This window comes from Epinephelus lanceolatus, chromosome 6, assembly GCF_041903045.1.
Source record: "Epinephelus lanceolatus isolate andai-2023 chromosome 6, ASM4190304v1, whole genome shotgun sequence".
Lineage (NCBI taxonomy): Eukaryota > Metazoa > Chordata > Actinopteri > Perciformes > Serranidae > Epinephelus > Epinephelus lanceolatus.
Window position 1 is genome coordinate 9,393,940 of NC_135739.1, and position 26,193 is coordinate 9,420,132.

At 41.7% G+C, this 26,193-nt stretch overlaps 2 protein-coding genes across 4 annotated transcripts; one reads left to right on the forward strand and one right to left on the reverse strand.

The window, feature by feature from the left end:
• The first annotated feature begins 324 nt into the window (after positions 1-324).
• akr1a1b (aldo-keto reductase family 1, member A1b (aldehyde reductase)) lies at positions 325-12,071 on the forward strand. Of its 2 annotated transcripts, none has more exons than XM_033620970.2 (9): positions 325-466; positions 3,968-4,063; positions 6,166-6,285; positions 6,404-6,555; positions 6,788-6,983; positions 7,084-7,283; positions 9,471-9,543; positions 9,710-9,796; positions 11,768-12,071. In XM_033620970.2, the coding sequence occupies exons 2-9, from the start codon at positions 3,983-3,985 to the stop codon at positions 11,831-11,833; spliced, it is 975 nt and encodes a 324-aa protein (XP_033476861.1). In that variant the 5' UTR covers positions 325-466; positions 3,968-3,982; the 3' UTR covers positions 11,834-12,071. The 2 variants fall into 2 exon arrangements, with proteins under 2 accessions (XP_033476861.1, XP_033476860.1); XM_033620969.2 differs by lacking the exon at positions 325-466 and adding an exon at positions 488-627.
• Positions 12,072-12,705: 634 nt separating this feature from the next.
• c6h19orf44 (chromosome 6 C19orf44 homolog) lies at positions 12,706-22,692 on the reverse strand. Of its 2 annotated transcripts, none has more exons than XM_078168594.1 (10): positions 22,189-22,692; positions 21,917-22,096; positions 20,674-20,801; positions 19,574-20,069; positions 19,054-19,420; positions 18,579-18,658; positions 17,331-17,847; positions 16,429-16,518; positions 13,618-13,756; positions 12,706-13,343 (listed from the first exon to the last, which is right to left on the reverse strand). In XM_078168594.1, the coding sequence occupies exons 1-10, from the start codon at positions 22,315-22,317 to the stop codon at positions 13,313-13,315; spliced, it is 2,157 nt and encodes a 718-aa protein (XP_078024720.1). In that variant the 5' UTR covers positions 22,318-22,692; the 3' UTR covers positions 12,706-13,312. The 2 variants fall into 2 exon arrangements, with proteins under 2 accessions (XP_078024720.1, XP_033476912.2); XM_033621021.2 differs by having other exon boundaries at positions 13,590-13,756.
• Between the last annotated feature and the right edge of the window lie 3,501 nt (positions 22,693-26,193).

Consider the following 26,193-nt stretch of genomic DNA (forward strand, 5'->3'; position numbering starts at 1 on the left):
ACTTTACAAACGGCACCCCATAGGGGATTGCAATACAAAGCGGTAACCAGTGCATGTGAATGCATGAATGTGTCAGACCTGCTCAGCACTGGATTTGAAATGAACTGTAATAAACTGGAGCTTCTGTGAAACAACATGATCATTTATTTAAAATGCCTATTCATTCTTCTGAGGTCATTTTTGGTAAAAGTAACGCAAAAGTAGTGTAATTAGTACCTTATTACACTATTAATATTGGTATCTCCAGCTTGAGTTGAAGCCTTTGTCCGGTGTCTCTTCATTAGGGCTGCCATATATTTTTACCGGAAGTAGGGAATCATCATCCCGGAAAAGGAAATGTCACCAAAATGAGGTGGTGTTTTTGAACATTTGGCAGAAAAAAAACACTCCTGCCTACGTTTCCCACCCAGGAGGACTACAAGAAGAGGTCCCCATTTGAAGCCACAGGTTTTAAAATCTTGAAACAGTAAGTCGTCGACTTAAACTGAAAACTGAAGAGCCGCTGCTGACTAACGTTAGCTTAATGTTATGTAATATCTGAGCTGAGCTGAAGCGATCATGCAGTCATTGAAATGTCAGCTCCTAAAGCAGGCGTTGCGTCGTTTGTGTTTTCACAGCGGGAAGCGGGTGAGTGAGTTCATAAATCTGCAAATGGCGAACCTGTGGTGTCGAATAAAAAGCGGACAGTTGGCTCTCTCTCAAGTCTTTACCAGGAGATGCTAAAGCTAGTTAACGTTAGCTGCTATTCTAACGAGGTGACTTGACGTTAATGTGCTGTTATTTTTGTGTTATAGCTCAAGAATAGATGTCACAGTGACCACCGAGTGGCCATACACTTACTGGCTATGTCCTAATAAACTGTGTGAAGTTAATAATGTATAATTTTTGCATATTGCATCACCTATTGCTTGCTAACGTTTGCTAGCCCACGTTGATTTATTACAGCGTTACGCACAACAGTGACATTACATTACAGAGAAATGTAAAATCTCAGGCTTCCTCTATCAATGCTAGTAAAAAAATGGTTTAAAAATAAAAAGATTACACAAGTAAAAACAGGATGAACATTAAATGGAGGAAGTTTAAGTTAGATAATGAGACAGTGATTGCACATCAACAGCACTCATAAACACTCACAGAGGTTTAAACAGCTGTAAAACAGTAAGTAAAAGTATAATAATAAAGCATAAAGTGTCAGTGTAATAGTGAAACTGACTGCTGCATATTAATGCAGGCGTCATTGTTTTGCAAATTGACTACGTCTTGTCGTCGTGAGATTTAAAACAACTGCTTAGAGAGAGGACAATAACTGAGGTGAGGCGCGTGACTTTCCTGGATATCAGCTGACACACCAGGATGGATTTTGACAAGATCCAGGAAAATATACTTTTAAGCAGCTGGTGCTTTACACCATTTCAGTTCTCATTCATATAAAACTTAATTTAGGCATGCATTGTGTGTGTAAGCAGGATCGAGACCCCATATTAGACTAGGTAAACTAAGTGATGTGCAGATTGACTTTCATTGCCTAAACTGTGGAAAGAAATGCAGTGGAACACACAATAGAGAGGAGAATAGAGTCAGTTGAAGCAGAATAAAAACAAGAGTGCATTTACAGTGCTGTTTTAAGCTGCATAGAATTTAATAATGTGAATAAAAGTGCAGGAGAGACAGAACTCAATCAAATGTCCAGGAAAACTGTATTGTTTTTAATAGTTTTAATATCAGAAAAAACATATACATGCCACACAAAACTTCTTGTAAAACTTGTACATCACTGCATATTTTAGCAGACATTTTAAGACAACATTTACCTCCATTTTTACTTTACTTTACTTTCTATATATAGCTGAGACAGAGAGAGACATTTGATGTCGTATTTTAGCGGTGACACAACTGTTTCTTGTAGTGTTTAACAGTCAATTAAAATGCTCGATGCAAAGTGCTGCACAAAGAAGACAAAGACTGATTGATTTTATTGTTTGTTTTTTCAGCAAAGACATTAAAAGAGCACACAAATAAGACATGAATCAATAGACTTCACTCTAAACTTTGCTTTTCTTCTAGGGAATTACTGAATATTTTAGCTTCTAATGAATGGATAAACTGTCTTTAGTTGAACTTATTACAACTTGTAGACAATTAATGACGAGGGGGAGCAAGCAGCTGTTAAATATGAAGTTGTCTAATGGTCTTTTTGGGACAGTAAACGAGATCATTATGATAGTCCAACCTGCTGAAATGAAGGCATAAATGATTTTCTCTAAATCTTTTCTGGACATGAGACCCCACGTTCTTGCTTTTTGTTTTCAGTGATGAAATCAGTTTTACTTCTTGCCTTGATGTGGCTGCTGAAGCTTTCTTATAGTTCTGGGGTATAGAAAACCTTTGAGTGTTTTCTCTTGTTACAATCTGCAGTGATTCATGTCTCATCTTTATTTAATCAAATGGATTATTCCACCTCATTTTAGAGCATTCGAGAGCGTGTGCTGTGAGGTGATAAAGTTCAGTCTGGTGACTTTGGAGGGAAATGCAAGTCAGCAGCACTCCACTTCCTCTTCCTCAGACAGTCAGGCCTGGCAGAGCTTGTTTTGGCTCATTGTTCTGTAAAAGAATAAATCCCTTTTCCAACAGCTGTGAAGCAGAACAGAGTTGGACTTGTGGAGTAAAACCTCTCCAATCTTTAATATTTTCTCCACATGTAGACAGTTTGATGTTGTCATTACAGCTGCGTGACAGATATCATGCAGCTGTCTCCTGACATGAACTCTTTCAGTTGTAGCTGTGCATTTTAAACATTGATTCATCAGGATATGGAGTTTTTTCTTTGGCCAATGCTTCATCACTTTGTCTTAAAAGAAGTGCCTTGGGAATGGACACCCTCCCAATAAGGTGACAATTTGCTAACAGTAATTCAGTATTTTGTTGCTTTATATCTTGGCTCCTCGTGTTGTTTTGTTTGCTTTACTGGAACATTAGCTTGATGTACCTGTGTTATTAAGATGCTGTGGTCTATGCAGGTGTGCCTGGTCTTGTTTACAACCAAACTGGTTTGGGGAGATCTCCCAAGTGGGCACTGCATTGCCTCTGAAACTTTTAATTTAGCTGCAGCTTGATGCTGGGGTAGTGTTTGCGTAGCACCTTTATGTTATATTGAATAATTGTAACTCAGAATGAACCTCGTCCTTTATTTCCCTCACTGATTCATTTCCATTTACTCCCCCTCACAGTCAACTTGCAGTACCATAGTTTTTGTTGTGGCACAGTCCTCCTCATAATTATTCAGTTCATGTGTCGGTGCAGTTGAGCTTGACAAACTGCTCATATGAAACTTTTCTTCCTGGTGATGTATTTACTTTACAGCCAGTTACTCCCCAATTGTTACACATGGCAGCCTTTGCCTCTCTTTGCTTGTTGCACTTAGGTGTTACACCTTGCACAAATGCAGATGGGCGTTTCAGGGATGCGTTGTTGTCTGTGATTATTTCCTATAATATTCTGCGGGAAGAATGCCACCTTTCACGGTCCTAGAGGGTTTTTAGGTCCTTCACATTCCTTAGCAAATGATGTATTGTAGGTTTTTGTAAATTTTTCTATGTGTAAACAAAGAAACAATAAATGAAACAACAAGGAATAAATCATCTGGTCCTGAACCTGTGGCTGTTGCGATATTCTCTCCCGCAAGTAATCCACCATGTCACTGGATGTGTGTGTTCTGTGACTTTTTATCAGTGTTTGCAGGTTGTGTGCCAATGACTTTAATTTTGCAGTAATATCAAGAGGTATTAGTATTGTTTTTTATACTAGTGTTGTATTGAAGTTTAAAATTCTGGTATCTTGACAACCCCAGAGGCTTACAAGAGGGGCGTATTTCTACATAAATCTTTGTTACTGCAGCTTTAAACATCTGAGTAAGCCAAGCAGCTCCCCTCACTGACTGAATCATGCTCTCCTTCTCCCTTTCTAGGTGCTTCTGAGAGGCATGAATGACTTTGCAGTTCTCAACACGGGCCGGAAGATGCCCCTCCTCGGACTGGGGACGTGGAAGAGTGAGCCAGGAAAGGTACAGGCTGCAATTATATGCTCTTGTAGAGAAAACAGGCGTCTTATCATGATTTCTGTCTTACAGATGCATGTCATAATGCAGCTGGCCTCTGTCTGCCAGTTCCCGTCATCCTTGATCTGTCTGTAATTTCATACGCTGTAGTTGCACAAGTCAATATTTTTATATTTACAATGAGAAGTGTTACTCATAGTGATGAAACCACAGAGAATTATCATTAGACTCAGAGCATTATAGCCTCTTTTAACTCACTGTTTTGGTTTTAAGGAAAGATGGAAGATGGGAAATGGCTACAGACCAACCCAGTAAGAGCCATAGGATCTGGGCTCTTCCCTCTAACCTATGCCATCAAAAAAACTAAAGCTAACAGACATGTTACCACAAAAGTAGGACTACCGGACCCACCAAAAAACAGAGACTTATGACACATAGGCAAAAATCTGAATCGTATTGGTCACCACTATGCTGCTGTTGTCGGGGCTGGAAGATGAAAGACAGAGTGAGCAGATTTTCCCCTCTCAATCAGGCCAAGCAGCTTCACCTGAGTCAGTCATTAAAAAGCTTACGCAATGCACATCATTACCAATAGGGGGTAAAGCATGTAACAATTGCTACCTGCATAGCACCAAAAGTTGACAAAGTAAGCAACTAGTTGGTGAACATGGTTGAGCATTTAGCAGTTAAAGAGACACAAGGGTTGGTGGAGACCAAAAACAGAGTTGAAAGGAGAGTAAATATTAGACTTACTTTTGTGAGATGGACAGACACATGACTCAAAGACAGTTTGTTTACATGCACGCAGTAGTAGAGCTAAGCTCATAGTTCGGCTAATCAGTCAAGTCGGACTTCTCGTCTTGTCTTAGTATACATGCAGAAGAGAAAATTGAATTTCTGACCAAGTACGTCTGACTCCACCTCGACAGGCGGCGCTGAGTCCTTTTTAATATAGTGCGTATTGAACTAGCTCGGTTCACCCGAAGGGGAAGCTATCGAGGAATGAAGATGGCGGAGCATTAATGTAGTTTCCTTGTCCATCCAGAAGTGCGTCTTCTGCTTCTCGGTCGCCATGGTGTTTATTTGTTTTTCCAGGAGTTACTGCACTGCTATATACTGAAGTGCTGCTATGACTGCAGTCGGACTAAGTGGATACATGCAGCAATAGTTCGATTTTCACTCAAATCATCTCGGTGTGTTAGTCGAGCTATGGATAGTCCAGTTTCAGTCGGACTAACCCAGCAAGCATTTTTTGGTTTAAAAAACGTCTAATAGCCGTCTACATGAAGACCTGACGTCTAGGCTAAATCACAGCTGAATTTGGGCTGTCAGTGAAAATTTGGTAGACGTCTAGCCTTAGCCAAAGTGTAGACATCATCAATTATACGGCTATGTAGAGACCATGTCCAAAAAGTGTAGATAAACATATTTTAATTACTGTTGACTCTCCATACGTGATTGAATATCATACCGCACGCCATCTGCAATGGTGAAAATTACATTTAATCAATTTCAAAATTAAATCAGCTAGATTTGGGTTACATGTAGCTAGACTAAATCGAAGTTAAATATAGCCAGTACGTTTAAATCACGACTATTGCTTGCTGGGAAGCCAATAATTAGACTTTCTCAAGCTGCATGTCAACGTTCTGACTGTTAATGTTGCTCCTTATACGTGAAGGTTTATATAGGCAACTACTCCAGGGTTGGGGAGCCCTTCTGTGCAGAGTTTGCATGTTCTCCCTGTGTCAGCGTGGGTTTTCTCTGGGTACTCCAGCTTCCTCCCACAGTCCAAAGACATGCAGGTTAATTTGTGATTCTTAATAGGCCATAGGTGTGAATGTGAGTGTGAATGGTTGTCTGTCTCTATGTCTGATGACCTGTCCAGGGTTCACCCCGCCTCTTGCCCAGTGTCAGCTGGGGTAGGCTCCAGCCCTGGAAAATGAATGGCTTAATGAATACTTACAAACAAGTTTGCCATTTTAACTTCATAAAGTAATATATCAGCGTTGCACATTCCAATGCCCGCACAAGGGCAAAAATTGATTTACTGCTGCTTTAGTTTCCGTTTGCCAATAATCAGTTGCCGTATTTTCCCACTCTCACAGGTGAAACAAGCAGTCATTTGGGCCTTGGAGGCTGGATATCGCCACATTGATTGTGCATCCATCTATGCCAATGAGGTTGAGATTGGAGAAGCCCTACAGGAGACACTCGGCCCTGGCAAGGTAAAACAGCTTCACCAGACTGCATTAGAAGAATGTTTTGTGTTCTGTAACCTAAAATAACAAAAATACGTCCATCGCGGTTGACCAAACTGTTTTTGACTTGTTTTCTGTGCACCAGGCCCTGAGACGAGAAGACGTGTTCATTACATCCAAGCTCTGGAACAACCAACATCACCAAGAGGACGTGGAGCCAGCTCTCCAGAAGACCCTGAAGGACCTGAAGCTGGAGTACCTGGACCTCTACCTCATCCACTGGCCCTACGCCTTCCAGTGAGCTCACCCTCCACTAAACTCTAATGATGACGTGATTAACTTGTTATCCTGAGGAAACCACCTTTTGTCTTTACATAACGAGCTCATTAACTTCATATCCCAAGATAATAGGATGGTTAACTTGTTATCTTGAGATGGAATTTGAAGACTACAGTTAAACTCATTTTCCACTTCAATCTGTTTTTGGTTGCTTTTCTTTTGAATGTGGTCTTTGCTTTGTATCTCCTAGAAAAGGAGACGTTCCTTTCCCCAGAAACAAGGACGGCTCCTTGCTGTATGACGACATTGACTACAAGCTGACCTGGGCTGCCATGGAGAAGCTGGTGGAAAAGGGCCTCGTCAGATCCATCGGCTTGTCCAACTTCAACAGCAGGCAGATAGATGACATCCTGTCAGTCGCCAGCATCAAACCCACTGTCCTACAGGTACAGAGTGTTAAATGTCAACACCTCTGTAGCACGTCTCAAGTTTGGTGTTTCCTGAAGCCACAGATGACACTGGTATCTCTGTGTTTTTGTTGGGCAGGTAGAGAGCCACCCCTACCTGGCCCAGGTAGAGCTGCTGGCCCACTGTCGGGACCGTGGCCTGGTGATGACAGCCTACAGCCCTCTGGGTTCTCCTGACCGGGCCTGGAAACATCCAGATGAGCCTGTTCTGCTTGAGGAGCCTGTGCTGGCCACCCTCGCAGAGAAATATAAAAAGTCCCCTGCTCAGATTATCCTGAGGTGAGTTTACTCTTCACTTAACTGATTAGATTGAATCCCTGTGAGCAAGTTTATGTAATTTTTAAAGCAAACTCATCGTAATAAAGTGGTGCTGTGAAATCAGAAATGCAAAATTAATCAACAGGTAAACTTGCAATAATTATTGTGGCCACTGGGGGCCATGTAACAAGCTGTAAACACAACAATGGCATACACTACAGTATATTAGCCTGCCAGGTAACATTAAAGAAACTTTTTTTTTTTTGCATGGTTGCAAATAAATGAGATCCTATTCCGTGGCCTTTCTTATTGCATGGCAACGAGATGATTTAAATTCCCAACGTTGTGGCATGGTTGTCAGTTTTGGAGTGATGCTGTTTTTTATGCAGTGGATAAAGGTAATTACACAATATGAAACAGCCCGAATCCCAAAATCCCAAACATATGAGTGACATCAAAAGTTTGAAAAAGAAAGATTTTATTGTAAATTAATTTTGTGATGTGTGTGTCTGCCGCTCTCAAGTCATAGGATTTTTCAAGAGATGCGACCTATGCAACCACTGGTATATGATATGATTTTAACTTTACATAAGAATCTACGGGACAAATATATTCAGGTCCTCCAGCAATGTACTGCCTATATTCAGTCTCCGGGAACGATGCAAGGCTTAGGACTTAGTTTTGGTCTTCAACATCTTTCCAGCAGGTGCATGATGAAATCTATAACTTCCCTGAGGTCAGCATATTGTCCATGTGTGAGCCTGTACATTCTGAGCAGCTGAATTAAGCCTCTCTTGCTAATGACTCCATACGTAACCACAAGTGACTGATGTGTCACTGTAATTCATCCTTAGATTAAAATAAAATCAAGTCAAAAATGTCCACATTTGCAAGTGGCTACAGCTACTGATGATACACCACAGTCATCTCCATATAATTACTAACAATAATTTTCTTGTGGCCACACAAAATGATTTAATTCCCAAACCTTATTTAAGTGCGACCAGATTTAATGATGATGTTCGCTCACGTTAAGAAAGTCTTGTAGGTGCTATATCATAGACAACTGGACTTGCTTGCATATCTAGAAGACATTTTGCCTCTCATCCAAGAAGCTTTAGTTCTAAATGACTAGTACGAAGTTGCAGGCTTTAAAAGTCATTAAATAGTCTTAAACTTGAATTTGTGAGCTCAGTAGCGGCAGTAGCTCAGTCCATAGGGACTTGGGTTGGGAACCGGAGGGTCGCCAGTTCGAGTCCCTGTCCGGACCAAAATATGGAGCGTGGACTGGTGGCTGGAGAGGTGCCAGTTCACCTCCTGGGCACTGCCGAGGTGCCCTTGAGCAAGGCACCGAACCCCCCAACCGCTCGGGGCGCCTCACCTAGGGCAGCCCCCTCACTCTGACATCTCTCCAATTTGTGCATGTATAGGTCCTGTTTGTGCATGTGTGTGTCTTTCGGACCTGTGTGTAATTGACAAGCAAGAGTGAAAACATTGAATTTTCCCTCAGGGGGATTAATAAAGGAAATAAACTTAACTTAAACTTAACTGCTTCAAATATTTCATCTTGTTTCATTTACACATCTTTTAATATTTTTGTGAAAATGACTGAAACTCTTTTGTAAAAGCTCACATTTGTAATGTTACAAATCTTTAAAAAAAATATATATATAATACTGTCATTTTACTTCATACTTACACTTACCTGTTGGCAAAATAGATTAACTCAACTCACTCTAATAACCATATTCCTACATTACACCTATGTCTGCATAAGACCACATATCTATGTACTACTTACCTGAAATGCTTTAATCGGTAAAACATGATTTGTCCAAAAATCAGTCCTAAATAAGGTTAAAAGGTGTCTTGAAAGGGTTTAAAAAGCATTAAATTTAACTGTCTGATACCTTCAGACACCCCATTTACATATTGTAGTCTAATAACCAGAAATCATATGAACTTTGCAACTAGTTATTTCCCAAAGAGTGCTGTTAGTGTTGGAGGTGCACATTACTTTCAGTTGTCTGCACATTGTTAACATGATTTGTAGAGGTGGGAATAACCAGAGGCCACCTGATGTGACAGTGTCATGGTACTTACATCATGATTCTAGTGATCTGTACTAACAGGGCTAAAATAAGCACTAGTAGGTAAAGTCAAGGAACTCCCCAGTGATCATACATCTAAAGTTTGCTGTATTTGCAGGTGGCAGACTCAACGAGGAGTGGTAACAATCCCCAAGAGTGTGACAGAGTCCCGAATCAAAGAGAACATTCAGGTAGAGTCAAATTTAATTCCAAGCAATTCATTTCCTTTTTTAAGATGGGCTTCTTGATGAGATTTTCTGAGGTTCAGTTTTTGCCTGCAATTACTTAAAAGCTAATTGTGCTGAAAATTCTGTGAAGGTGTGGATTATATTTATTTAACGTTTTGTGTGTTGTCAGGTGTTTGAGTTCACCCTTGAAGCTGAGGAGATGAAGAGTATTACAGCCCTGAACAAAGGCTGGCGCTACATTGTACCAATGATCGAAGTAAGTGGGCTTTATATATATATATATATATATATATATATATATATATATATGTACACAGTAAAGGCCAAAAGTTTGGACACACCTTCTCATTCAATGCGTTTTCTTTATTTTCATGACTATTTACATTGTAGATTCTCACTGAAGGCATCAAAACTATGAATGAACACATGTGGAGTTATGTACTTAACAAAAAAAGGTGAAATAACTGAAAACATGTTTTATATTCTAGTTTCTTCAAAATAGCCACCCTTTGCTCTGATTACTGCTTTGCACACTCTTGGCATTCTCTCCATGAGCTTCAAGAGGTAGTCACCTGAAATGGTTTTCCAACAGTCTTGAAGGAGTTCCCAGAGGTGTTTAGCACTTGTTGGCCCCTTTGCATTCACTCTGCGGTCCAGCTCACCCCAAACCATCTCAACAGGGTTCAGGTCCGGTGACTGTGGAGGCCAGGTCATCTGCCGCAGCACTCCATCACTCTCCTTCTTGGTCAAATAGCCCTTACACAGCCTGGAGGTGTGTTTGGGGTCATTGTCCTGTTGAAAAATAAATGATCGTCCAACTAAACGCAAACCGGATGGGATGGCATGTCGCTGCAGGATGCTGTGGTAGCCATGCTGGTTCAGTGTGCCTTCAATTTTGAATAAATCCCCAACAGTGTCACCAGCAAAACACCCCCACACCATCACACCTCCTCCTCCATGCTTCACAGTGGGAACCAGGCATGTGGAATCCATCCGTTCACCTTTTCTGCGTCTCACAAAGACACGGCGGTTGGAACCAAAGATCTCAAATTTGGACTCATCAGACCAAAGCACAGATTTCCACTGGTCTAATGTCCATTCCTTGTGTTTCTTGGCCCAAACAAATCTCTTCTGCTTGTTGCCTCTCCTTAGCAGTGGTTTCCTAGCAGCTATTTGACCATGAAGGCCTGATTGGCGCAGTCTCCTCTTAACAGTTGTTCTAGAGATGGGTCTGCTGCTAGAACTCTGTTTGGCATTCATCTGGTCTCTGATCTGAGCTGCTTTTATCTTGCGATTTCTGAGGCTGGTGACTCGGATGAACTTATCCTCAGAAGCAGAGGTGACTCTTGGTCTTCCTTTCCTGGGTCGGTCCTCATGTGTGCCAGTTTGGTTGTAGCGCTTGATGGTTTTTGCGACTCCACTTGGGGACACATTTAAAGTTTTTGCAATTTTCCGGACTGACTGACCTTCATTTCTTAAAGTAATGATGGCCACTCGTTTTTCTTTAGTTAGCTGATTGGTTCTTGCCATAATATGAATTTTAACAGTTGTCCAATAGGGCTGTCGGCTGTGTATTAACCTGACTTCTGCACAACACAACTGATGGTCCCAACCCCATTGATAAAGCAAGAAATTCCACTAATTAACCCTGATAAGGCACACCTGTGAAGTGGAAACCATTTCAGGTGACTACCTCTTGAAGCTCATGGAGAGAATGCCAAGAGTGTGCAAAGCAGTAATCAGAGCAAAGGGTGGCTATTTTGAAGAAACTAGAATATAAAACATGTTTTCAGTTATTTCACCTTTTTTTGTTAAGTACATAACTCCACGTGTTCATTCATAGTTTTGATGCCTTCAGTGAGAATCTACAATGTAAATAGTCATGAAAATAAAGAAAACGCATTGAATGAGAAGGTGTGTCCAAACTTTTGGCCTGTACTGGCCAAAATTGCTCCAGTCTACTGAGTGAACTGAGAACCAAATTTAAATGACCAGGATATTGGCAGCGGTTACAACTTAAATGACAAAATATCAGTGTCAGCCCTGAACAACTTACACTGCATGAGCCGTTCTCGAGCAGTTTGGTAAAAAGCAAAAGTGTGTAATGCATAGTTTTCCATAAGTGGACACTGTATGTACTTTTGGAAAACACTGCTAATGATAATGCAGCAGTCTGGCTTTTAAAAACTGTCAGGTAAATGTATTAACTTTGGTCTGGATGTTGCAGGTGGAAGGAAAACGTGTTCCTAGGGATGCAGGACATCCTCACTACCCTTTCAACGACCCCTACTGACAGCTCACACTGCAACCTGAATTTGTGCCTTCAACAACCCCAAAAATGCCACATCACCCCCCCGACATCACTAATAAATGTTCCTGGATCCTGACATTGTTTGTCTTTAGATTATGTCCAATGTTGCACTTATCATTAGAACATTTAAAGTTACTGTTGGTGATGGAGATTGCAAAATCTGGTATGACTGTATACGTACTGTACGTGTTATTTTTTAAATAAACATTTTGTTACTTCACTTGCAGGCATCTTTATTTAAACAGCTGATTATTTAATAAATGTTGAAAAATGTAATATGTCAAATGAATGTATAAATAAATACAGGAATAACTAAACAAATGCTGAAATAAATACATAAATAAATGCTGATGTCAGGAAAACAATCATAAAATAATGTAATTTTTCAAAAATGTAGAAATTTAATACATTTCTTTATGTCCTGTTTAATCATCAACTTTTATTTATTTATATATTTATTTCAACAATTATGTATTATTTATTCTTTTTATTTTAGCATTTCTTTTTATACATATTTTAGCATTTATTTATTTATTCCTGTATTTATTTATACAATTTTTTATTAATACTTAAGTCATTTTCATCCTCTTTAACCTTTTATCTGGCGTGAAATGCAGTGTGTTAAATATTGTAATACAGATGGTGAGGTTTGCTTCCAACATTTTAATTCCTGTATTATGCTGTTCCAAAACTGATGAGTTCCTTTAAATGTTGTCACACTCAGGTACACATCTTGTGAGTTCCTCTGCTAAATTTATAATATCCGAGATATTAATATGTTAAAAATGCCTGTAGTTGTCGACAGATAATTATTCTTTTAGAATTGTGTGTGTCGACATATTTTTAAACACCGATTTTCCTCTTTAAGGATTTATTTAACTTGTGCATTAAAAGAGAAGGACAGAGGCCATCTCATTCGAATCACACACTGACTTTACAAAATGATCCATCTCATACACAGAGTACACACTGCATGATTTTAACTTTAGGCCCAGACACACCAATCCAGAGACTACAGCCAACGGTCAACTACCATGTACGTTCTCCGATGTCTCTGATTCAGTGTGCCAAAACAGCCGAAAGAGCTGACAAGGGCCGACTAGTGCCAACTGTGGGACACAGCAAAAACTAGGGTGACAGGCGCTCACTGGTGGCCTGATATTGACTGACGGCCAGCTGTCGTCTTGGTGTGTCTGGGCCCTTTGACACAAATTAAAAACTCTATGACACGATAGCACTTTAACAAAAGCATCCACTCTTCATGGCATGTTCTCATCTGATTAACAAGAAATACTGTAATTCCTCTCATAGTAGAAAAATGTAATTTGATTATGTATAAAACTTATTTACTGAGAAAGACATGGCAAATCCCTTCAGTGATCCAGACACTGAGTACCAGTGGTCAGATATGATGGTTGTCTCTCATCTCCTGCAGCACTTCCTCTAAGGCCTCCTCCACTGTCAGTGTGGGACGTCTATGCTTGTGAATGTGCTGTGGAGAGAATGAAGACATATCAGTGAATGCAGGAAAGCTGTGGGCAGTAAATGTCTCATTGTGATGAAAGATAAATATATTGAGAAAATATCAGAGTTCTTTCACAATTTGAATATTCAACCAATTTGAAACAGCGATTAAAATTATTTCTTTTGTTTTGCCAAGCTTTGCAGAACAAGCAAACAATCAGGATCATCCACAACTTTGTACTCGTACATAACTGTATGTGTAAGTATGCTTTACCTCCTTGGTGTCCTCCAGTGTGGTGTACCTGTAGTTTGGTGGTCCCAGGCTCTGCACCAGGCTGGAGTGAAGGTGTCGGTTGCTGTCGATGAACTGCCTTATCATGGCGAGCTGCTGTTTGAACATTTCGTTGAGGGCGAATGCAGCTGGGTTGAAGGTGCTGAGAGCTGAGGGAGAAACATAAAAACTATATTATAAGCACCATGGCTTCAGCACTCCCAAACGCACATTAACTGGGTTTAACGCAAATGTGGTCTTGTGATGGACCCACTATTAGTACCACCACCAGCTTTTATAACTGATTAGATAAATACTTGAACACAACAGCAAAATATCAAACTTTTAAAGGAACACCTCGACTGTTTTTGTGTGAATTATCGAGTGTTGGAGATATCTGCCTTCTCTCCAATATAATAGAACTAGATGGCACTTGTCTTGTGGTAAATCAGTGGCATCTAGTGGTGAAGGAACAGAACTGCGACTTCTCCCGTGTGCCAAGCATGTACAGTTAGGTCCATAATTATTTGGACAATGATACAGTTGTCGTCATTTTGGCTCTGTACACCACCACAATGGGTTTTAAATGAAACAATGAATACCTGCTTAAAGTGCAGACTCTCAGCTTTCATTTAAGGCTTTTTTCAAAAATGTAGTATGAACCGTGTAGGAATGACAACCATTTCTTCACACAGTCCCCCAACTTTAAGGGCTCATAAGTATTTGGACAAACTAACATAATCATCAGTTAAACAGTCAGTTTTAATACTTGGTTGCAAATCCTTTACAGTCAATGACTGCCTGAAGTGTTGGACACATAGGCATCATCAGATGCTGGGTTTCTTCCCTGGTGATGCTCTGCCAGCCCTTTACTGCAGCCGTCTGCACTTCCTGCTTGTGTTTTGGGTGTTTTGCCCTCAGTTTTGGCTTCAGCAAGAGAAACGCATGCTCAGTTGGATTCAGGTCAGATGATATGACTTGGCCATTGCAGAACATTCCACTTCTTTGCCTTAAAAATGTCTTTGGTTGCTTTTGCAGTATGCTTCAGGTCAATGTCCAACTGCACTGTGAAGCATCGTCCAATGAGTTTTGAAGCATTTGGTTGAATCTGAGCAGATAATGGTGCCCCAAACACTTCAGCTTTCATCCTGCTGCTCTTGTCAGCAGTCACATCATCAATAAATACAAGAGAACTAGTTCCACTGGCAGCCATACATGGCCATGACATAACAGTACCTCCACCATGCTTCACTGATGAGGTGGTGTGCTTTGGATCATGAGCAGTTCCTTCCCTTCCATTTTTAAGGCTAACCAATGGTTTGCATCTTGTGATAAACCCTCTGTATTTATTCTAGTGAAGTCTTGTCTTGTTGACAAGAGCAGCAGGATGAAAGCTGAAGTGTTTGGGGCTACATTATCTGCTCAGATTCAACCAAATGCTTCAAAACTCATTGGATGATGCTTCACAGTGCAGATGGACAATGACCTGAAGCATATTGCAAAAGCAACCAAAGACATTTTTAAGGCAAAGAAGTGGAATGTTCTGCAATGGCCAAGTCATATCATCTGACCTGAATCCAACTGAGCATGCGTTTCTCTTGCTGAAGCCAAAACTGAGGGCAAAACACCCAAAACACAAGCAGGAAGTGCAGACGGCTGCAGTAAAGGGCTGGCAGAGCATCACCAGGGAAGAAGCCCAGCATCTGGTGATGTCTATGTGTCCAACACTTCAGGCAGTCATTGACTGTAAAGGATTTGCAACCAAGTATTAAAACTGACTGTTTAACTGATGATTATGTTAGTTTGTCCAAATACTTATGAGCCCTTAAAGTCGGGGGACTGTGTGAAGAAATGGTTGTAATTCCTACACGGTTCATACTACATTTTTGAAAAAAGCCTTAAATGAAAGCTGAGAGTCTGCACTTTAAGCAGGTATTCATTGTTTCATTTAAAACCCATTGTGGTGGTGTACAGAGCCAAAATGACGACAACTGTATCATTGTCCAAATAATTATGGACCTAACTGTATATCACCTGCCTTGATTACTGTAAAGCTACACATCATCTCTTAATTGTTCGAATTTAACAACGAAACAATCTTCACACATCACACCTATTTTGGCTTCCCTGCATTAGCTTCCTGTCTCTTTTAGAATCCATTTTAAGCGCTTTTAATGACATACAAGGCTCTCAATGATCTGGCACCGGAGTATATAACCGAGCTTCTCATGCAGTACTGTCCAAACAGGCCCCTCAGGTCTGCTAGTCTGGGTCATCTACCTGTTCCAGAGTCCAGGGTAAAAACAAAAGGTGATCGAGCCTTTTTGGTTCTGGCTCCTCAGCTTTGGAAGAGCCTCCCACTGAGCTCTACTGACTCAGCTGACTCTGTTCACGTCTTTAAATCTCGTCTCAAAACCTACTTTTACAGATTAATGTTGTCTGACAGTTGATAGATAGGTGATGATAGTTGATAGTAAAGACACTTTCACAAAGTGCTGTTCCATGTTATCTTTAATTCCCTTCCATTCATTCGGTTGTACAGGTAAAGTATTTGGACAAGCTCCCCAAAACTAGTCTATATCATTAATCTATTTCTTGAGGTTTTTTTTTTTTTTACTTTGTTTATCAAGTTTTTGAAGGCATACTCTGAATCAACTCAAAGTAATCCTACAAACTTCAACAGCATTTCACGTGTAGATGGAGCAACAACACTATTTAAAAGGAGTGTGACTCACTTGAAATTCTGCATCACCCTTGTACAAACTCTGTCACTCTCCATTATAGTGACCATCTGGATTAAAGTCCAGGTGTACTGATGTTGTATTGTGTCCTGTTTAATTACCTTCCACCTTTTCTGCACTGAGAGTGTGAGCGACCATCGGGGTGGGATCCATGTAAGTCATGCCCACTGCAGGACCCAAAGTAGCCATACCTACAGGGGGCAAACAGAAACACTGCAGCTCAGTATGCAACACCTCTGCTGTCAAATTAATCCTGATAACTTGATGAATGCTGTGAAGAAATAATATGGTGGTGGTGATGATTAGTTGCCCTACCACATCTGAAGTGGGGCTGTGTGAGGTACTGATCTATAGTTCATGTATTGATAGTCTTGTGTAGCCAGATCTATCTCCACAGCACTGCGTCAGTGCTAGAGAAAACTCTGGAATCACTGATTATCTTACTGCTATCGGGGGAAAATGCTGACTTGTTTTTTTTCTTGAACCCATCACAGTCGTTTGGCAGAGGTGAACTTGTTTTGGCGGATCACATGGGGAAACGGCCCTCGAGACGAACCCTGACTATACTCTAACTCAGGAGGAGCCCACTGGACCCGTTAAAAGCACAGATGATGTGCTGGCTGTATGTCGCTCTAGCAGAACAGAATTACGACAATGTCACAGAAGCTCATGCGAAGTAAAACGGATCGGTACATTGGCGGAGTCATGGTCACTGGTGCGTGCTGCTGCCAGAGTTAAAAGATGTGGCAAATCAACTCCAACTGGCCATGTCAGAAAATGGATCAACACTGGGCACAAGAGTCCTGTGAGACGCAGTCTGGGCTTTTCCCAGGTGCGTTCACAAGTTGTTATATTCATGGTAGATCCTCTCCACATTGCGACATGCCGACTGACATCTATTGAAGTTAATACACTGACTATGGATAAGAACCTCCGACAACCCCACTTCAAAAAAGTTTAACTATGCCTTTATACACACAAATGCCATGTATGTCAGACTAACCTGTGGGCTGTGTGTAAGCCAGTGGATCAGGCTGCGTCTGTACCGCTGCCTCTTTTAAAACCTTCCTAGTTGAAGCACACCTCCTTGACTGGCGAGAGGTCCTGCTGTCATTTGACACATATGATCTGGAGTCCCTGCTTCTGCTGGCTGTTTGACTGCGATCCGACGTCCGTGAGGTGCAGGAGCGACTTGTGTCTGAGAAAGTACTTGAGTAATCGTCTTTTGTCCTTCGACTGCGGGACGCGTCTGAATCCAAATCCTCCTCTCTGACCTCTGACACCACCTCCTCTTCATCTCCCTCTCCCTGCAAGTGCTCTGACACCTGGCTGGCACTGTAATCTGGCTCTGTCCTGCTCTCACTCTCAAAGTCACTTTGGTAGTCCAACGAGTCCTCATCCTGCTGCTGCAGCTGTGGCTCCTCTTTCTGCTTTATCTTCTTTAAACCTAGCCCCTGGCGATGTTTGTTAGGGGATCCAGGAAGAGGGGCACTGGGTTTTGCTTCTTTCCGTTTAGGCAGCTGGAAGTAAGCAAACACATCAGCATAAGGAGTCCTTCGGAGGCAAACACATTTCAGGTACGGAAATTTTACTTTCTTTAAGCCCTTGAGTGAATACTGGATATAAATTTGTTAGGCTGACACAAACACGACTCCAACTGAATGCTAACTTTGCTCCGTGTCTGCTGGATGTGTAATTAAGCAACTGTGTGATTTGCTATGTCAACTTAAAGGGTAATAGTATTTCAATGTTGCTTTTACAGCTTGTTTTTACTGCCCTCAAGTGGCCAAAAACAGGCAATGCAGGTTTTAAATTAATCAGGTTTTGACTGTTTGAGTTGCTCTCTCTAGTGTGCAAGATTTTTTCATAATGGTTAGAAATAATAGAGAAAATTTCATAACATTTTCCTTTAAAGAAAGGAGTAGTGTGTCAGATTTGGTGACATCTAACAGTGAGAACTGCAGATTGTAACCACCTGAAACTTCTCTTAGTTAGAATACCTTCAATGTTCATGAACTTTTTTATCAGGAGCCGAATTATCCGCAGACGTTTCTTCCTCAAAAAGCACAGACTCAGTGATTTAAGTGTGTTTGATTTGTCCATTTTGGGCCACCATAGAAATATGGTGGTGCAGCATGGCGCACTCCGTATACAAAGAACTGCTGTAGGTATACACGACTCAATTTAAGTTTACAAAAGCACAATAATTCTTATTTTCAGGTGATTTTACACTAAAGAAAACAATTCACACCTCCTTTCCTGGAGTTTCCTCAGTAAATCCAAGAGTAGCAGGAACAAAGTCGTCTAATGTCATCACATTTATCTTGAAGTCTGGAACAGATCATATCACAGTTTTATAAATGATAGCGTATATCCTCAGAACTTTCAACACATTATCTAATGCAGAACTTCTATTCATGTATATCAAAAATACATTAAAAGCACCTGGTGACCAAACACTAGATAATCTGCTGTTTTAAAATCCTATGACATCCTGGACAGGTGACACCCTGCACAGCAGCTACAGTAATTCTGTATAAATTCTGGTTCTGCTGAGGGATGATTTGTGTACCTTGTTGTCCATCTAGGATGCATGAGATAAGGAGCGAAAAATAAAACATGATTAATGAACAAAAACAACATGGTTTTTCCCTGTTTTGCAAAATGATCGGCTGGGTATTTTGACCTCAGTGAATCATTAAAACATTTAGACAAACGTCTCTCACCTTCAGAGCTCACTGAACTCATCTCACTGTGGGGATCTTCAAAACCAAGCCCAACTGAGAAGAGCTCCTCCAGAGAATGCACCTCACTGCGGCCTGACATGGAGGAGAGTGAACGCTGTGGACTCCCCACCCTGTGATGAGGGGAGTTCAGCCTCTGTGGAGGAGATGGGGAGGCACGGGGAGGAGACGAGGCTGGGGAGAGCACAGAGGGGCTGAAGTGGGCCTGAGCCTGACCGGTGTATCGAAAAGGAGAGCCACGGAGAGAAGGGGAGGCAGGGGAGCGAGGAGGTGCTGTGTTGGAGGATGAGGGAAGGACAGCAGTGGGCGGAGGTGAGGAGTGGACCCTGTGACTGCTTCTGCTCAACATCTGGAAGAAAGGAAAGTTTTGAACTGACAAAAAAACTGCTTCAACTTATTTTTCTACATTAGAAATCGTTTGGAAAAAAAAAAAAAAACATTTTTACATCTTTACCGTGCTGAAAATAAAGGGAGTGAAAGCAAAGCAAAAACAGCCTCGTACCTTGTCTGCTGCTCTGGTGGAGGAGGGTCTCTCTGGTATGAAGAAGCTGTTGTCTGATGAATCCATTGAGTCTCTAAGCAGTTTCCTCATATCCTCTTCATCACTTTCCAGACTCACTCCTCTCACTCCTCTCACTGACCTCTTCTCCAAACCAGCTGAAGGACCTATGACATGAGCAGCTCTGGACCTGGACCTGGACCTGGCACTAACATCTCTGCCTTCTAGAGACGTATTACTATTGTTACCAGCTGTGTCTGTCTTGCTCTTGAGGAAACGTATTCCCCTCAGGCTCTGGTCACTGCTGGACTGCGCTGAGAGTTGCACAGGAGCCTCCAGGGACTGGGCCACTGGTGGTGGTGAGATTCCAAAGTCAGAGTTTAGATTCTCAGCAGATTTTGGCTCCTGAACCTGCTTGCGGCTGCGGATGCGGCTCTCAATTTGAGCCAGTCTACTCAGAGCAGCAGTCTGGGAGCTTCGCTGGGAAGATGTCACATATCTGAGCAGAGGGATGAATAAAGAGAGTAACACAAGAATTAAGTTTCAGCAGCAGAGGTGGACATATGTCTGGACATATTTTGAGTTAAATCAGTGGATCTGGTGGTAGAAAAGGTTTTTTCCCCCCAATCTAGTGCTCAATATAACATTTTTTTAATCTTACACAAACAGAACCGTATCTGGGTTCAGGCACCTGCCATGACAAGCTTAAGGAGAACATCTGTGTTGTTTGCAGTTCTCTCCCAGAACTTGAGTCATCAGGAAAGTCCCTCTACATGTTTCCATCACCCTGGCCTTAGCATTGTTCCTATATTATCCAACATATGCAATGTTTTTCCCTCACCAATCTAGACTACAAAAATCAATAGAGGAGCAACAGAAAACTTCGAGAAGATGTAGCTCTGAAAAGCGTGTCATGTGTGTTATATCAAGACAATACAGAGCTTTGGGACATATGGATGACCCCCTGCAGATGCAACAGTATCAGCCTGAATGCACCATCTTGCCACCTGTCCTTGTTTAAGAATGTTGCCTCTACACAGACAAACATACTCTCCCTAAATTACAATATGACATTTATTTATCTCACATACACAGAGCTGTACCTGGGTTCAGGGTCCTGCTGCATTTGGCCCCTCCTGACAGGCGACTGGCTGCTGTTAGCTGCAGGTGGTGGTGCTTTCTTTAAGAATCTGCTCCCTCCTCCACCCAGCGAGCTCTGAGGTCTGAGGTCCTGGAAGAGGAAAGCAAAAAGTGGAGGCCTGTTGTCATATTGGACTCCAAGTGTGGGAGTTTCAGTGCTAAATTTTCATTGCATTTATGTCCTGAGCAATACCCTCCTGAATCCTGAGAGAAAAAAGGTTTAAATTTTTTCGCCACCATCATTTAAGAACTTGGGATGTAAGAAACATATCGTGTGAGTGTACAAGGTAAAAAACCTATCCCTGACTCGTCCTCAGTAATCTAACAAAACTTTTTCTGCATTACTCTGTGCTCTGTTTCCTGAAGCATGGGAAATGGTTGACAAAGAGTAGAAGCAAGTCTTGAAAATAACATATACTTATAGCATCTTAACATTATATAGTTAAGACTCTCACAAACCAAAAAAAAACATCCTTGAGAAGACTAGAAATTATAAACTTGATCACTTAGCTCCTTATCTTATAATAAAACCTGTGCTGCAATTAACCCCATTTTGGAAAGACAGAGGATGTGCTCTGTTAGTTGCACCCCCACATATGTTACATCACTAAGAGGATGTGCTTTTCACAGTACATTCTGAATACATTTTCTCTTTACTTTTCGTAGGTACTGCAGCTGCACTTTGACCTTCTTGTCCTTGTATGTTACCTTGGAGATCCAACAAAACGCCATTTGTCTGGAGAGCTCTGCTGTTGTTACTTAGCAATCTATGTCATTTAAACTTTTAAGTTAGAACTGCACACATTGCAGATTCCAACAGATTATATTCACGGCAGTAAAATAACATAAGCTGTGCACTCTCTGGCATTGTTACCTAAGCGTTATGTCCTTTTGATGTTGGTAATCTTTATAATTATTTTATTCACTTAAACATTTAATATCCCTGTTATTACTATTTGACAGGTCACTAGTCACTTTAATGTGCTGCCTTTCATCTTTTCGCGGATGAAGTAGAACATCATGGTATTTTGGGCATACTAAATCTTTGTCTGTCATACTAAATAGTATGGTAATATGGGTATTGAAAGGCACAGTAGGGCCTAAATGGACTGCATGCATGCTGTCTGAAATAAAGGCTGGCTGCAGTGTCATGTGCCCTACAGAGGACAAATATGAATTGCTGGGTCTCAGGAGGGAATTGTTTACCTTGGTAGAATCTCCCTCTCTCCCCTGAGTCTTTGCAGCAGCAGGAGTGGCAGAGCCCAGGAGGTCAGCAGCTCCATGCCCAGGCGCTGAGCTCACCGAGGACAGGTCACTCAGATCTGACAATAACAAGTGTGGATCTGGGAAAGCAGGTCTGGTTTTCACAGACCCACCAACAGCACCCTGAGAAGAAAGAGAGGAGAGAGTTTCTGGTGTTAAAACATCACAGAATAACACCGCAGTTCACTGAGACATTGTTAAAGTTTCCCACTCACTGTGTGTCCCCGTGTTTTGGCTGTGGACTCCTGCTCAGACTCAGCGTCTCCTCTGCTGCTCCTCTTGGCGGACAGCAGCGCCTGGGCTCGGTCCAGAGCGGAGCTTCGACCGCCGCCTCGTTTCCACATCTTTAAGCTGACTCTTCCTACCTGCCTGGTTAACTATGACTTAATACACTTCCATATATATACTGGTACATGTTTACATGTCATTTTAACGGCAGCTAACACAATCCTGGGCTGTTTCATCCTGTGTTGGAGACAGCAGCGTCAGCTAGCTAAAGGCTAAAACCATGTTTGCTAGCTAACTACAAACGATGCACTTCGAAATTAAAGTGCTCAATAGATATATTTCGACACTCTTCATAGCCTAATACAGTTTCACATAAGTTAGGCGACATAAAACGGCCACATGTTGCCAACTTCCAGCCCTTCAGTGCTTAATTTCTGCATAGTAACCGCCCGGGCGTCCCTTGTCTCCATGGACCAACTGTTGATGCTGCTTCTTCTTCGTCTTCTTAAATGTCAGTTGCTCATCCGGGTATCAGCGCCACCAAGTGTTCATCACGCGAACTGCTCATAAACTGGTTCATACGAGGAGCTGTTTGAATATATATATACTCCATATATTCATACGAGGAGCTGTTTGAATATATGGAGTATATTTTCAGAAGTATAGAAACACGTATGCGGGTGTTTCCTGTTATGCAACAACATTTATGTCCACATTAAATCTTCCTCATATTTTCTTTAAAATTTTGTCGAATAGTTATGACAAATGGTTCAAACTGCAGGTCTTCTTTATCACATCAACACAAAGTAATGCACATCAAAAATATATTCTTATTTTATTTTTCTTTACTTTACTGACAAGTCCAAAGTCAAGTCTCAAGTCCTCAACTTTGACTCCCTACTTCAAAATGGGAGGCTACACATTGGACAGGTCACCAGACAATCGAGACAGACAACCATTCCCCTCAATTCTGGAACATGTTGTCGCCTCCCAAATCAAGACCCACCTCCGCTCTCATGAACTTTATGAACCATTTCAAAATCACTAACAACCTCCTCCTCTGTGCCGACTCTGGCCACCTCAGCATATTCATCCTCCTTGACCTCATTACTGCCTTTGACACCATCAACCACACCACTCTGCTATCCCGCCTACAAACTTCCTTCAACATCACTGGCTCTGCTCTCTCCTGGCTCAAATCATACCTCACTGACAGACATCAGTTTATCCATGTCAACAACTGCACGTCCTCCACCGTCCCCCTGCTTCAAGGTGTCCCTCAGGGCTCGGTGCTTGGTCCTCTCCTCTTCATCATCTACTTACTCCCCCTTGGTTCTATCATTCTTTGTCATCGTCTCCATTTCCACTGCTACGCTGACGACATCCAAATCTACAGCTCCACAAAATCCATCACCCCGGCCACCCGCTCTACCCTCACCAACTGTCTGACTGAACTCCAATCATGGCTGTAAACCAACTTCCTCAAACTGAACTGTGACAAATCTGAAATAATACTCATCGGCCCAAAATCCCTCTCTACATCAACACAAAACTTCACCCTCAGCATCAACAACACCACCCTCTCTCCCTCCCCATTCATACGCAATCTTGGTATCATCTTTGACAATAACCTCTCATTTGAACATCACATCAGCCACCTCACCCAAACTGCCTTCTTTCACCTCAGACATATTGCCCGTCTCCGTCCATTACTCTCCTTCTCTGCCGCTGAAACTCTCATCCATGCTTTCATCACCTCAAGACTCGACTACTACAACAGTATCCTCTACGGCTCATCATCCAAAGTCCTCAACAAACTCCAGTACATCCAGAACTCTGCTGCCCGCCTCCTCACCCACACCCGCTCCTGTGAACATATAACCCCTGTCCTGCAAAACCTACACTGGCTCCCTGTCCCGTACAGAATCAACTTCTTCCTCCTCACCCACAAAGCCCTCCACAGCCAGGCCCCCTCCTACCTCACGGACATGCTCCACCACCACACTCTTTGATCATCCGACAAAAACCTACTCTCGCCTCCACACAGGACCAAGCACTGAACCTGGGGCGACAGAGCCTTCTCCATAGCCGCCCCCTCCCTCTGGAACACCCTCCCTATACAGATCCGTGACTGTCCAAATCCATCCACCTTCAAATCACTCCTTAAAATCCACCTTTTCAAATCCGCTTTTAACCTGTAAACATTAGCTTTTCATTCTCTGATTCTCATGTAGCCTACCCCCCTTTTTTCTTTTTTCTGTTTTGCTCTATGCTTTTGCACCTTGTTGTTGTGTATCATCCTTGTCTTCTGTTTATCTCTTCGCACTTATATGTATGTACTTCTTTTCTTGTTTAAATGTAAAACGTCTTTGAGAGCTGTAAGAGCGCTATATAAATAAAATGTATTATTATTTATTATTCACACTCACATTCACACCTACGGCCAATTTAGATTCACCAATTAACCTGCATGTCTTTGGACTGTGGGAGGAAGCTGGAGTACCCCGAGAAAAATTTTTTTTTACCTAACTATAAGATCACCTAACTTTATCATTCTCATGGGTTCGTCTTTCTCCCCAGGTTACGAGTTTCTTTCTATTTTCAATCCCATCATCTCTGACTGTGCTAAAGCATTAAAACCAGACATTCCCCGACAGGAGACCATCTAGTGCTGTCTGCATCCTGCAGAGCCAGCCAGCTCGTTCGCAAAATCAGTGTCTGAGTGCTCTGTGTCTGCACAAATACGTTTTATAAATGACCTTGTTTTAGCTGTACTCTGCCATCAACAAGCAAAAGGAGACTGCGTCTGCTCTTTGCAGTTCTCTTACAGAGTTTGAATCATCAGGCAGTCCGCTCATGAAGTTTACATCACCCTGTCCTTGGCATTGTTCCTATTTCATCTCAGTATATGTTGCTCTTGTCTCTTCTCTCGCCTAAACATCTCTGCATGTACCTTGTCAACATTATCAGCCTGTTTGCACCATCACCGCCTGTCCTTGTATCGGACTGTTGTCTCTACTCCCTAAATTACATTATGTTACCAGCGAGGACACTCACGTCACTTCCTCAATATTTTTGGGGTCAATTTGGATTTCAGCAACCTTGGCGTGTTCTAGCTAGTGCTAATTACAAAGATGTATAATGATACCTAGGTACCGGATCCTGAGGTGGCGCCTGTTCATTCTATTGCTGTTGTTTACCAGGCGCATAGACCACAAAAAAGTTCTCTAGCCTTGGGGTTTACTTTTGTGGTATGTGACATGTTTTTTTTGCCCGTCTTGTGAAAACAGAAAAGGCACTACTTACAGGTCAAGTGTTCATACACCTTAAATCCTGTCTGGATGGGAGCTAAGCTCTTATGTGTCTATGAGATCACACTTTTGATTCGCTAATGCATCATCCATTTTATGCTTGTACATTTTTAGTTACCTTTTGAGCCGCACCAATTATACGCTCACCCTGTTGTACCTTTCATAGCTAATGTTTCCAAATGCAGGAAAATTTGTTTGCAGAGACGCAGAGAGCAAAAAGAGACACATTACATTTATTCAACCCCACATAAGACCTCTTGGATAAATAAAAGCAGTAACAGCAGTTATGGGAGGATGTTTTCTCAATATTTTTAGAGTCATCATGACTCCACAGTCTTGTCAACACCGTAATTAGTCCCCTTCCCACAATTACTTTGAAGTTATCTCCATTAAATGAGAAAATAAGTTAGATTAAGTTGCTCTTTTTTGTTTATGGAAACTTGTTATTGTGGTTTTTGCATTGTTTTTTTGTAAGCTGTAATTCAAGGGTCATGTTAAGCATGGTAAAATAACTGTTTTTGTCAGTGGAGCCTGGCTTTGGGGAGGGCAGAGATCAGTATTACTTTCTGTCCAATTCTGTTCACCTCCCAAGCTGAAAAATAAGGCCAATGCAGTAGTACAAAAAACTGCAGTTTGTTGGATGACCACTTGAGACTGGCTCAAAAACAGAGTAAATCCCCA

Bases quoted from the DNA above. Each gene is read 5' to 3' on its own strand.
- akr1a1b (XM_033620969.2), top strand. From the start codon at position 559: ATGCAGTCATTGAAATGTCAGCTCCTAAAGCAGGCGTTGCGTCGTTTG. The intron at 6,556-6,787 runs GTGAGCTCACCC...TGTATCTCCTAG, and splicing joins CACTGGCCCTACGCCTTCCA to AAAAGGAGACGTTCCTTTCC. The intron at 9,544-9,709 runs GTAGAGTCAAAT...GTGTGTTGTCAG, and splicing joins GAATCAAAGAGAACATTCAG to GTGTTTGAGTTCACCCTTGA.
- c6h19orf44 (XM_033621021.2), bottom strand. From the start codon at position 22,317: ATGTGGAAACGAGGCGGCGGTCGAAGCTCCGCTCTGGACCGAGCCCAG. The intron at 22,097-22,188 runs GTGAGTGGGAAA...CTTTCTTCTCAG, and splicing joins CCAAAACACGGGGACACACA to GGTGCTGTTGGTGGGTCTGT. The intron at 13,757-16,428 runs GTAATTAAACAG...TTTCTCCCTCAG, and splicing joins CAGTGCAGAAAAGGTGGAAG to CTCTCAGCACCTTCAACCCA.